The sequence below is a fragment of the Beta vulgaris genome, chromosome 4, assembly GCF_026745355.1.
Source record: "Beta vulgaris subsp. vulgaris cultivar EL10 chromosome 4, EL10.2, whole genome shotgun sequence".
NCBI classification, from domain to species: domain Eukaryota; kingdom Viridiplantae; phylum Streptophyta; class Magnoliopsida; order Caryophyllales; family Amaranthaceae; genus Beta; species Beta vulgaris.
Genome location: NC_079205.1, coordinates 33,249,293 through 33,262,606, shown reverse-complemented (window position 1 = coordinate 33,262,606; position 13,314 = coordinate 33,249,293). Strand labels below are relative to the sequence as shown.

General features: G+C 34.7%; 1 protein-coding gene across 1 annotated transcript; it reads right to left on the bottom strand.

Annotated features, from left to right (window-relative positions):
* Nucleotides 1–2,101: 2,101 nt before the first annotated feature.
* On the bottom strand, nucleotides 2,102–8,926 carry LOC104907190 (uncharacterized). The gene is made up of 2 exons (XM_010696083.4): nucleotides 8,426–8,926; nucleotides 2,102–3,367 (listed from the first exon to the last, which is right to left on the bottom strand). The coding sequence occupies exons 1-2, from the start codon at nucleotides 8,783–8,785 to the stop codon at nucleotides 2,894–2,896; spliced, it is 834 nt and encodes a 277-aa protein (XP_010694385.1). The 5' UTR covers nucleotides 8,786–8,926; the 3' UTR covers nucleotides 2,102–2,893.
* Nucleotides 8,927–13,314: the final 4,388 nt, after the last annotated feature.

Sequence of the window (13,314 nt, the reverse complement as noted above, 5' to 3'; positions counted from 1 at the left end):
AGAAATCATAATTCACAAAAATTGGTTATAATCCAACTCCAACCACAATTAGCACAATTAAATCCAATTTAATGAAATTAATCATATTAGATTCATTACTAATGAAAAATTATAGATTTTGTACATCTATAAGAGGAAGTTAAAATTGAACACGAAGTCCATATTTTTTGTTGGTAACATACATAAATCAAAATGTCAGAGTATAATACACATTACCTTGCTTTTTGAATGAATTTATAATTGGTCACCTCTTCGCTGTTCTTGATGATGACTCAACTCTCTGTTTAAGAGTACTCATGGCAAAGTATACATTAGGTAAAAAAAACTCGAACTTTTAAGATAATGTTGTTTTGAAGCTTAAAAAATGAAATTTATGTCTAATATACATTTAGGTGGTTGAGTGCATTAATTTGCAGCTTCTTTCATTATATTTTGATGCTTTAGAGGGGAGTTAGGAGGACCGTAATGGTTGTTTTCTTGAAAAAAGGAAAAGAGAAGAAAAGTGATATGATTAAGAGGGGGGAAGGGGGGGGAATGAGGGAAAAGGGGAAATTTTGGGTTTAATTAAGTCACGTGAGGGCACGCGATTCATTAACTGTAGTAAACATCGAAATCCGGTGAGTCAAGACTAGAGATGTTTTAAACAAAAAAAAAATTGAGGTTTGAACTTGCCAAAAAAATTTAAAAGGTTGTTTTTCACAAAAAGTTGTATTTAAAAGGTTGTCTCTAACAGAAAACTCTTTTAAAAAAGAAACGAATTATTAGGTGTTCCCGAGTACACCCAGACTATGTACACCCAAGGGGTCAAGAGTATATACAAATCATCTTCTCGTCCGATGATGGCTTCAAATGAGCAAATAAGTAGCTAGATTTGTCAAGATATCCCAAGCCCTAGATGTACTTGAAAACTTAATAGACATGCTACAAAAAGATAGTGAATTTTTTCATATTGGTTAAAAAGCTATTTACCAAATTTTTTTATCCTATATAATTTTTTTCATATTGGCCGAAAAGCTATTTATATGACTATGTATTAAAGGCAAAAGCCAATCAATAACTAGCTAAAAATCCGCCACCAAATAAGCCTAATATAAACTCAAATTATTTATTTATCTCCTTAGTGTTTGAAAGAAAAAATGAGGAAAGGATTATATCATTAGTAACAATGTCAAAATGCCATCTACAATCAAAATAATTCACACTAAAAAAAAAAGTAGATCAAAATTCTATTACAGATTTTTACATCTTAATTAATGAAATAAATACAAACTCTAAATAAGTGATAAATCTAGAAAATATATCTAGTAGGATCGAAAAAAAATTTCACAAATTTAAAATGATTAAATAGTTAAATTTCTAAGGAAATACACTGAAATTTTCAAAAAAATTTAGGAGAAATTCCATATCTTTTTGAGCAGAGTCAATTGACCCACATTAGCTATGTGGCTCCTCCACATCTCTAATGAAACTCCAAGATCATTCCTTTCCATATTTTTCGCGCCAATGTCAAGATGGCCTATCACTTTCAAGAACCCAAAATGATATGTTGTCTCATATATATAGGGCCTAGGGGAGTGTGAAGACGAGGAAAACGAGAAGTAAATTTGTTGTGTAAACTAGAACTGTCAAAAAATGACCTGATCTGATAACCCGACCTGAACCTGTAATGACATGTAACTGACTTGCACCTGAAAATTTGGCAAAACAGGTCAGCTGAAACCTGACCTGCACCCGACCTGATAATAACTGATACCTGCTCTTGACCCGATACTCTATGACCTGAACCTGAACCGATACCCGTCCAAAAAAGACCGATAACTGAAATGACCCGATCTGACAACGATTTGAACCCTTCAATACCTGACCCGATTAGGACCTGAAACTTATTATAACTCGACGTAACTTGTCATTAACCCGACCTGTTGCGACCCGTTACCTGATTTTACTAGACATGTTGTGACCCGGTACATTATTTTACTTGACTTGGTTCTACATCTTACCCGATTTTACCCGACTTGTTGATTGTTGATAATTCGATTTGTCATTGATTTCACGACATAGTAACATAAATCATAAACTAATACTACTGTAAAAAGGCATATAACTAGATGAACTATTCAAGCATTAATTTTCAATGAAATCTTAAATAATGATACAAATTTGAAGCGACGCCACACAAAATTCATGACATGTTCCGTACTCGAATCGACCCGAAAGTGACCTGAAATCAAGTATGGTATAACCCGATAACTACCAACCTGAACCCGACTCGAACCTGACTCAAACCGCTATTGTCCTCACCTGATAAGTATCCGACCCGTGCATGACCTGAACCTGAAAGCACCTGCTACAAACCTGCTATAAACCCGACCCGACACCACATAATCACGAAAGATGACCTGTCCCGAAATTGACCGCATCGAACCCGAAGAAGAAATTATCCGAGACAGACCTGACCGAATTACGATCGTTCCCGACCTGCACCCGACCTGTTTGATTTAATGACCTGACACGACCTGACCGAACATGACCTGAAACCTGAGATGACCCGACCTGAACCCGATTCGAGTAACTGTAAACGAAGCTAAGATCCAAGAATTACAACGAAGAATTACATACAATATTTGGGCGGATATAATTACCTCTTTGGTACACTAATGGCCAATGCATTACCCTAACCTCCACCAACTTCATTCTTTCTTTACTCGTATAATACACAACAATTAAATCCCACATACACTTTATATAATTGAGGAAAGGTTAAGTCCTCATAATACAATCCTCCTCTGAAATTGGTGGTACAAAGCTTAAGTCCTCATAATACAAGTATTCCTCGGCCTGTTCGTTTATCTTTGAGCAAGAACATCTTCATGGCATGGTTTCTTGAGTACAACTAGAAAATAAAAGGAAGAAAAGCCTTCAAATCCCTGGGGAAGTCCTCAAACTTAGACAAGTACCACTTCTTAGTGGCATAACTCCTACCCATCAAATACAAAGTTGTTCCGGCAGTGAACGAGAGGGTATATGGTGTTTGAGCTATGCAAGATACGCCTACAAACCCCAATACTTCAAAGAGATAATGTGGGCAAATCACTAGATTAAACAAACCTCCCTTAGGTATCTTGTACTCTTTCTCACCCTTTCCCCTTAGTGTAGCGAGGATGTAATGGTGGTAGAAGTTACCTACTATTCCCAGCAGAAACAACACAACTCCAGCATATTTCAGGTCAAAAGACGGCTCAGAGAATTCTACTGATAAGTATTGTGCATAAATCATGGTTACTGTGGAGAGGAAGTAACTAAGAGCAATAGGAATCGCTGCATCACGAGCAACACCACTACCGCCAAATCTGTGAACAAACAATACCTACAAAGCACATTACATTAGTTCAAAGGAAAGATAACAGAATCTAGTAAACCAATGATGTCCATGTACTAATCCAGCATTTTAGCAATACAGTAATATGGCACAAGGCATTACTCTGGCAGGTATATGATAATAGGAGTGCTTCTGAAGTTCCCCTACAATTATGTAGACTTCTGTGAAATCCTGTGCTGTAATTGGGTTTTATACGAGTAGTTACGAGCAGCAAAACAAACATCATGCTATAAGGACTTTGAGTCTGATCCTGTCACTATTAAAGCTAAAAGCCTAATCCGGTCCTGATTAGCTAGTCCCTTAATTAAAAAAATTCACTAATTCCCAAATGCCATTTCTACATTTTTTATTTTGCTCATAGATATTACTATGGATTCTGCACCATAGCAAGAAAATCACAGGGACTTCTTGGGTTATAGTTATAGCAATCAAGCGACTTGCATTTACAGACTGCAGTTCTGAGAGCAATTATCGGCATGTAGCATAACATAGTGGGTTTAGAGTGTAGAACTTATACATAGAAATAATTCACTGAACCGTGGTATTTCCTTGATGAAAAGCTTTTTGTACTGTTTATGGGATGTACAAGTTATAAGTCAGGAAACCTACTCAGTCTCAAATTGTTTGATTGCTTTGATGTATGCAACTCAACAACATTGCGAGTTGAAAAATCCCAAGAAATCAAACAACACAGGGTTTATGTCTTATTGTCCCTCATAGTACACATAATCCCTGACTAATGCTTACCTCAAAATTTGATTTACTGTCGTTAAAAGATGTACCATAGCAATTAGCAAACACTTAAATGAGGATTCACTGGATTTGAACTCCCCCCCCCCCCCCCACCATTTATGAAACATAATCTCAGGAAAAAAATAAATTTGCGAAATATATACGAACTGTTTTCAATGGAAAGACTAGCTAACGTGGAAATAGCTTATCTCATAATAATATTGAAGATTTATACATGGAATCAGAATGTTGTCTCTATGGGCCAAAATATGCACACTTATCTAGTGCAGCCCTAAAAAGAACAACTCACCTGCTATGTGAATCGGTCAAATGCTCAGATGATGATGCGACATTATGTGCACGTCAAATAAGAAAATTATCAATAACTCCGCCAAAGCTACCCCATTAATGCACTAAGTATAACCCTATCATAACCCTATTGATGCTTATAGTAACCTTGTTCATATATTAAAGTTAACCTCGAATATGCATTGTAAGTAACTAGCATCACACCATCAACTAATGAAGTGCATGTGACATATAAGAATTTGTAGAAAAAGAGAGCAAAAAGGAACCAGCATGTTCCTACTAGTCAATGATTGGAATTAAGAAAAACTTAGACAATCTATAGATGAGTGATGATTCAATGAATGGCTTTACAGCCAATTATATTGCCAAGGAATGACTAGCAATGCTCATTAGCTTAATCTTAGAGTCCACCCAGTCCAGTTTTAAGAATAATTTTAACAGTAATTAAAACTTCTAATTGGAGGGTTGATTTTACCTTCTTGCAGCCTAGTTCATGATTTTCTCACAAAGTTCTCAGAGATCATTTCTCTTCGATGTTAGTAAAAGTTGCTAAAGTGTCGAACTCCTAAATGTCTAGCTTTTCTGCAAGATTACATGTACACCCACATTCGACATATACCCACAGATATGGAAAGCAGGTGAAGGATCGTAGTAACACAGTTTCTCAGCAAAGCAGTTTTGGTTCACACTTGATAAATAAGCACACTTGATTTTTCAAATTCAAAACTGGTTCACTACTACAAGAGGGGGGGGGGGGGAATAGGAGATCACTTCTCATTGGGCTCAGCAAAATCACCACGTGATAAAGTGAGGAACCTCCCCATATATATTTCCGTTTGTTCATGTTTTTTATTAACATTAATAATATATTTGTCATTTTACTATAGTATTTTTATTTTGAACATACTATCTCCATGCTTAAAATTTTCACACTTTATTAAAATGACCTCCACTAGGGGTGATAATGAGCCTGACAAGCTCGCGAGCAGCTCGGGCTCGGCTCGGACAAAACTCGGCTCGTTGAAGCTCGAGACTTAAACGAGCCGAGCCGAGCTAGGCAAAGCTCGGCTCGTAAAGCTCGTGAACAGCTCGATTATTATTTTATACTAAAAAAAATATTTTACATTAGAAAAATTTAATACAAATTTATATTTTAATTTAGATTACAAATTATATATTTTAATTTGTGATCCAACTTCACCTCTACTCCACTAGGCACTAAAGTCCCACATTGGTTAAGAAAACAAGGATCAACCTTATTTTCTTTATAAATAGCTACTACTCCTTACTTCAACTTAAACTTTAATTTTGTATCTCCTTGGTTGGAAAATAAAAACTATACTTTATTTTCTTCATAGAGGGAATGAAGTATATTTTTAAATATTTGATTATTTAATACTTAAAATATTTGATAATTTTTTCTTTAGCAAAACATGGAGTCCCACATTGAAATTTTAAACAAAACAAGGATATAATGAGTTTTTTTTCTGTAACAAAACATGGACTCCCACATTGAAATTTTAGCAATGCTAAGAGAAATTCCAAATTATATAAGCATATGTAGAATGAGTTTGTTTATCTTAAACAAAACATGGAGTTCCACATTGAAATCTTAGCAATACTAAGAGGGGAAACCAAGTTATAAAGCATGGGGATAGTGAGTTTGTTTTTCTTTAACAAACCATGAGTCCCACATTGAAATCTTAGCAATGCTAAGAGGGAAATCAAGTTATAAAAGCATATAATGGGTGAGTGAACAAGCTCACCTACTTCGAGCCGAGCCGAGCTCATTAGTCGAGCCTAAATGTGCTCACGAACCGAGCCTAAACGAGCTCACGAGCCGAGCTCGAGCCTCAAATTCTAGTCACGAGCTCGAGTGGAGCTCTGCTCCCTTAAGCTCGACGAGCTCACGAGCCGAGCCCATGAAAAGTTAAACGAGCTCGAGCCGAGCCCAGTACTATTCGGGCTCGGCTCGCTCGATAAGCACCCCTAACCTCCACAATAATATACTTACCCTCTAAAATTGTATAATTACTTCCATCATAGACTACTTACCCCACTATTTCCTGCCACAACAAGTGACATTGTATTGAAATTATCAAAGGAATAACTAATACGAAATATTGATAACTGATTCACTTTGAAAGGTCCTAACTTTTGATTAACTTAGAGTGGTCCAACTTTTGGGTCTCTTCCTAAAACGGTCCTTTAGCTTAATTAAAATTAAATTGCTAAACAAGTTAATTGAGACACATGACACTCATCTGATAATCATATTTTTTTTTATTTAATTGAAGTCAACAGAAGAGTCTAATGTATCATTATCAACAAATTTAAGAAGTTAATTGGGACACATAATACTCATCTGATAATCATCTTTTTTTAATTAATCAAAGTCAGCACAAGAGTCTAATGTGTGATACTTAACCAATTTAACAAGTTAATTAAGTTAAAGGACCATTTTAGGAAGAGATCCTTTGGGAATCGGGACCTCTGAAATAAATAAGTTGGGACCGTTTAAGGTGAGTTGGCCATAGTTAGGACTGATCGTGTCCATTTTCCTTAACTAATAAGTAAGGAGTAATATTGAAAGAATCATGTGAATTGCACTCACCAGAACTATTAACTAGGTATAGTAGCAATCAACACTTAACTCTTAGAGCATGTTTGGTTCACCATTTTTGAACTCTAAGAAATAGAACCAATTACATGGTTCAACCCGTTACCATTACTTGGTGGTAAAGGATTCTCCTATGTTGTTACCTTCCAGTCCCCTCAAGTGACAAATCCTTCCCTTGGTGGTAATGGTTATCATTCACTTTCCGTTTCAAAGCTTGAACCAAACACTCAATGAATGCAACACGCTTTGTTATCATTTCCTTCCTCTATTTTATTTCATTTCCTTTTTAAATACAAGCACTTATAGTATCACCCCTCCATAAAGGATTTGATTCTCATTTCATTTTGGCCTAACTCCTAGCAGCGGTTATGTAGGATCTCTGAGACCTAACTACTTGAAATAGAAAAACATTATTATACTTAAAATAGTACTTCCTCCGTCCCAATAATATAGTGCATGTTTCCTTTTTGCAAGTCTTCAAGATATACCTTTGACCTTCAATATCTTCAATTCCGTATAAATAAAAATTCAAAGAGTTGATAGTATGAAAGTACACGTTGAGGCGAACCTTACAAGATCCCACATGAGTATGTTTTATATATATTAATGAGGATATCTCGTTAAAGATTTTAAAGTTTGACCTTAATAGACACATAAACAAACACTATATTATAGGACGGAGGGAGTAAATTACTCCCTCCATCCTCTATTAGTTTACCCGTATTCCTTTTAAGGGTATCCCTTATTAGTTTACCCCTTCTTTTTTTGCTATTTTTGGAATGAGACCACAAACTTTTCATCACACATATATTCAACTTTAAATATAAATAATCTTTTCTCTCTCTTTGTATGCTGCACAATGCTATTCCTCCTAAAACTCTATGCAAAAGAAAGGGGTAAACTAATAGAGGACGAAGGGAGTAAAATTTATCCCCCAAGATGTTTCAACTTATTAACAATACATGCTCTAGAAGTCATCCCAAACTTCAATCACTCAAATATCGTCGACTTATTCATTTTCTACTTAACGTTTCATTGACTATACTAGTTATAAATACTCAACAAAGGTAAATACCCAAAAGGCCAACACCGGTACACGTCTATATCATTATCAACAATGCTCTCTCAGGCCATGTTCTTTTGGACTTACTTTCAATTCAGTTAATTTTACTTCAGTTAATTTCAATTGAGTTACTTTTCGGTTTAGTTTCTCTCATTTTAATTGAGTTAATTTCAGTTTAGTTAATTTAGTTCAGTTCAATACTGTTCAGAAAATACTACTCTAGTCCAAATCAATCTAAAAAAGTCACACAATCTGAATATTGCGAATGGAAGTTAAGATAATGAGCAAATATAGACAAAATACATAAATTTATAAGGATTACCTCAAGAACCCTTTTGAGAAAATGGATGGTAAGAGTGAAACGAAGCAAGAAAAATCTGAGACCTTCATCAGGGAAGATAAAAAGGGAAGCAAACCCAAAAAGAAAAGCAGGAGTATAAAGAATTGCCATCCCAATTTTGCTAGAAAGTTTACTCTTTTGTTGTGTAATTGTAGAGCTAGGGTTTTTCTGCTGGTTATTGGGATTCCAATTCAAAAATTTGGAGTACTGCATATGTTTTCCCTTTAATTCTGAAAATCCAGCATTTGCGAGCGACCCAAAGCTTATGAATGACATTGCTGTTACGAATACTGATGGTGGTGGTGGAAATAGGAAAGTTTGTAACACATTTATGCCCACCATTTTTGGTTCTCTCTCTTTTTCTCTGTGATTTGGCTGAGTTTGGGGGGTGAAATTGAAGGATTTAATTGAGATGGGGGTGGGAGTTTGTTACTATGACGACATTAATGGGGGTGGACCCAGATCATAAGTAAGTTAGTTAGGTATATGTAATATGTGCATGCATGGAGAATTCTTAGGCACAAAAAGACCGGCCACGACTCACAAGCAAAACTCAAACAACGCGTCACACTTATAATTATCCGTGTGGCCGTGAGTCCGTGACTGTGTAGTGTGTAACCAAGCACTGGAGCGCGCTTTTGGACAAAAATAAAACACAACTCCAAATCTCTAGAAACCAGCTACTCAGCTAGCTAATCAAATCCCTTAAAAATAAGCTAATTAATGAGTAACCTCAAAATAATGTCGAGCTCTAATATTACAGTAAAATTGCAACAATGTGTGGATCTTGATGAAATAGAAAAAAATAAATGCTCCATCTCGGATTATACTACAACATTGATAGAGAGATTCAAGTATACATTATCTAGAATAATGAACTACAAGGCAATTGTAAACACATAAAATTGTCTTTTTCATTTGAGTACTCTATAATGACTACTACCTCCGCTTTAATTGACCTGGATCGAACAAAGACTAAAAAACAAGCCTAAAATAAAATATTTCAAACTCAATCCATATTCTAACATGTTTTAATGACCCATTTTCGAAAACGTTTTTTTTTTTTACCAAGTAGTGCTTCGTGTAGTGGTAAGGAGAGCACCCTTCCAATCTCAAGGTTGGGGGTTCAATCCCCACTAGAAGCACTTTGAGGGTAGAGATTCCCCTTACCCTTCCCCCTTGCTCTCAAGTGTCTGGCCCATTAAGACCTTAGACCCGAGCGGAGTTCGGGTCACTTTTTCTTATCAAAAAAAAAAAAAAATTCTGAAAACCTTTTTATAAATAGTTTTCTAAAAGCCTGCTTTCGAAAATCTTTTGAAATAGTTTTATAAAAGCCCATCTTCGAAAACCTTTTAAAAATAGTTTTATGAAAGTCTTATTTTCTAAAATCCTTTTTCTAGCCCAATATAATCAATGGAGTTAATTAAATATTTTAATTAGTTTTATTAATTATCTAAAATATTTTCAAAATATCTTTTATAACAATTCATCTTTATCTTATAAACTTTGTTACTCATAATATATGCTACTATATTTTATTAGGTTAGTTTATATTTTGTTTATTTTAAACGAAATCTATTATCTTTATATGTACTAAGTTTAGTTTAGTTATCTAGTGTTCGTACTTTTCACTAAAAGTTACATACATCATATAGTATATAATTTTGTGGGGTTAGTAATTAAAAAGTTGCACTAAGTGTTGATCAGACGTAGTCCTTGTTAAATCCGTTGGTCAGTTGTTAAGAGGTGAAAATGTGGTCCCGGTAAGGATGGTCTCGTTGGTCCCATTTATATGCATCTACTTGACTACTTTATGCACTAAATTTTTTATTACTTTATGATCATGACTACTTTTTGTAGAAAGTTATTTTCACATGATACTGACAACTCAAACATAGTATTTTTTTAAAAAAAAAAAACGAAAAGAAACAATTAGGGTGGATCCCAAGATTTGGGTCACCCTAAACCATCCTTGCGGATGATTACGCAAAAGGAAAATCAGGAACATCAAACCAATAAGTAAGATTAGTCGTTGTGTGACCTCGAAACGCTTGATAAATCTGGACATCCTCAAACTGCTTCATATTGTCAACTGAATATAAAAATAAGAGAGTTAATAGTCCCTGAAATTTTCCAAATGTTTTTAATAGATTGGATAACAACCAAATTATCACGCTCAATAATAAGATTTCTAATGCCTAAAGAAAGATCCCATCTATTTCCTTCTCTCAAACCCCTAGCTTCAACAACAAGAATAGAAACTGACGAATCAAGAGCACCAACACCATATGATAGGATTTTCCCATCGGAATCACGAATAACAAAATCGAATGAAGCTTGACCATTTGGAAGTTTTGAACCATCAAAATTAATTTTGTGATAGTTTGTAGGAGGACACCAACTTACCTGATCCCTAATCTTACCAGAAGATCTACAACTTCTCTTAGTAGCACACAATGAGAATTTAGCATCAATTTCATCAACTGAAGCTCCACGAAGCCTAATCTTACGCACATATGCTCTAATCATCGCACTAGCTTTATCTGGAGAACAACTTTCTTGACGAAAAATTATCCCATTACGGTTATACCAAATGAACCACCAAGAAATAGCAAAAACCTCAATTTGAGACTTGAGACATCGAGAAGCAAGATTTTAGCTTTAACAAGTGATTTACAAAGGAAGAGTCATTAACAATCATGGGGGGTTTCATATGAATATTTAGATCCTTAAACACATCAATAACAAACGGACAATTAGAAAAAAGAAAAAGAAAAAAAGAGAGACATCCTCATAATAGTAATTACATAATCCACACTCCAATGGGAGAAAAACATGACTTAATTCCAACCTTTTCTTTGTAGGAAGACCATTTTGACAAATTTTCCAAATAAAAAATTTAATTTTGAAGGGAACCTTCATCTTCCAAATCCAATGAAGAACTGTAGGCTTAGAAAAATGCGAAGTGAGGCCTTGAATAAGATAGCCACCTGACTTAAACGAGAAATTTCCATCAGGGGAGAGGCCCCAGAACATTTTGTCAGAGATTTGATCACTAGGGATAAACAAATTAGAGACCGTAGAAATAGTTAATGGGATAACTGGGTAAGAAGAGTTGTATCCCACTGGCGATCCTGATTAATAACATAACTAACTTTTATACTTTCAGTCCCACTAACTACTGGACAGATATTCGCAATGGGATAATCAAAAATCCAATTGTCATACTAAAAGGAAATATTCTCACCATTCCCTGCATTCCATCTTAGCCCCTTTTTGAAGGAGCTTCTCAGTCCCATAAGTTTTTTCCGTTGCCAGGAAACATTAGCTTTGACTTTATAAGAAAACAAATCATCGTCCTTTAAGTACTTTTTCCTAACCAGATTTATCCATAAATTTTCATGAGAAGTTAAAATCTTCCAAAAATCTTAAACTGGAGAGCAATATTATTAGTCTTAGCTCTCCTAAGTCCCAAACCTCCTAATTTTTAAGGTTTATAAATCTTATCCCACCCTATCAAATTTGGAGACTTAGCATCTAAAGTTTTGTTCCAAAACAAATTCCTATAACATTTATCAAAGGAAGCTAAAATTGTAGGAGGAGGCAAAGTAAAACTTTGCATTTGATAATTGGCTTTCCTTGCTAGATTAGATTGGATAAGAATGGTCCTACCAGGTTGAGATAATGATTTAGTTTTCCATTTGGTTAGCTGAGAATACACTTTTTCTTGGATTTTAGCAAAAGTATCATTCGTTACTTTACTACTAACATCCGAGATATTTACTTAAAGAGAAGGACGCCTCCATTTGTAGTATATTAGCAAAATTAGTAGAATCAAATTCCGAAATGTTTTTCGTATATTGAAATGCGGACTTATGAATATTAACAAGTTGTATCTAAAATATTTTTGTACAACGCTACAAGAATATTTTATAGGTGGTGTTAATCACACTGAACCACTAGATCCGTATATATCTCAACTCAAAGTTACAAGATTTTTATCTCCATAAGGAAAAATTCTCTTTTTCAAATTACTAGAAAATAGCCCGTAGGATCTTCCTGGCAAAAATTAGGGTAATAAAAATAAAATATCTTGCTAAGTGATTATCACTTAGGCAAAAATAAGGGACATATTTTACTAACATTTTCAATGCAGGTACTTAAAAAATGAGTCATCAACATCAAATACCAGGTGTACCACCTCAATATCTGATGAGTACTCGATGCACCCTACAAAGGATCAAAAATATCAATCATGACAAAAGATAAAAAATACCAAGGATATATGTACTTTGTCATCCGATGTTTACTAGCAAAGAAGTACATCCTTTTTGTAACGCCCCGAATTCTAAGCATCACTATTAGGTTAATTAATTTCAAAGGTTAGCCGCGGAATACCTTCCTAGCTTGGTCGGTGCGTCACTGTCGTACTCTCCATCCGGGAAAGTACAAGGCAACATTCTTTCATATAACTAAACCTCTATAATAGTTATAGTAATTCTAGAAATATATATAAATAGCTTAAGCATAGCTAATGTACGTAATTTAATGATCATAAACTTGGATTACATAATAGTCGCAGTTGCATGAATTTAAGTAAATTAATCCTTACTGCTACGTCATCCCATCCGTATGAATACTTAAAACAGAAAAACAAAACGTCATGAGCCGAGGCACGGTAACATAATACTCTAACAACGTAAATTCATTTCAATTCATTTTATTTGCAAACAGGGAGAAGAGAATATATTAAAACCATTTCATAAACATGCACTTCGAATCACCAATTTAAAAGTCATTTTCATTAATATAATCTCCATTATCACATTTCATTATCAGAAAACTTTCTCTGGCTACTTGGCAAGTACAAC

Coding starts and splice junctions, on each gene's coding strand:
- LOC104907190 (XM_010696083.4), bottom strand. CDS start 8,785: ATGGTGGGCATAAATGTGTTACAAACTTTCCTATTTCCACCACCACCA. Junction 3,368..8,425: donor TTCTCAAAAGGGTTCTTGAG/GTAATCCTTATA, acceptor TGTGCTTTGTAG/GTATTGTTTGTTCACAGATT.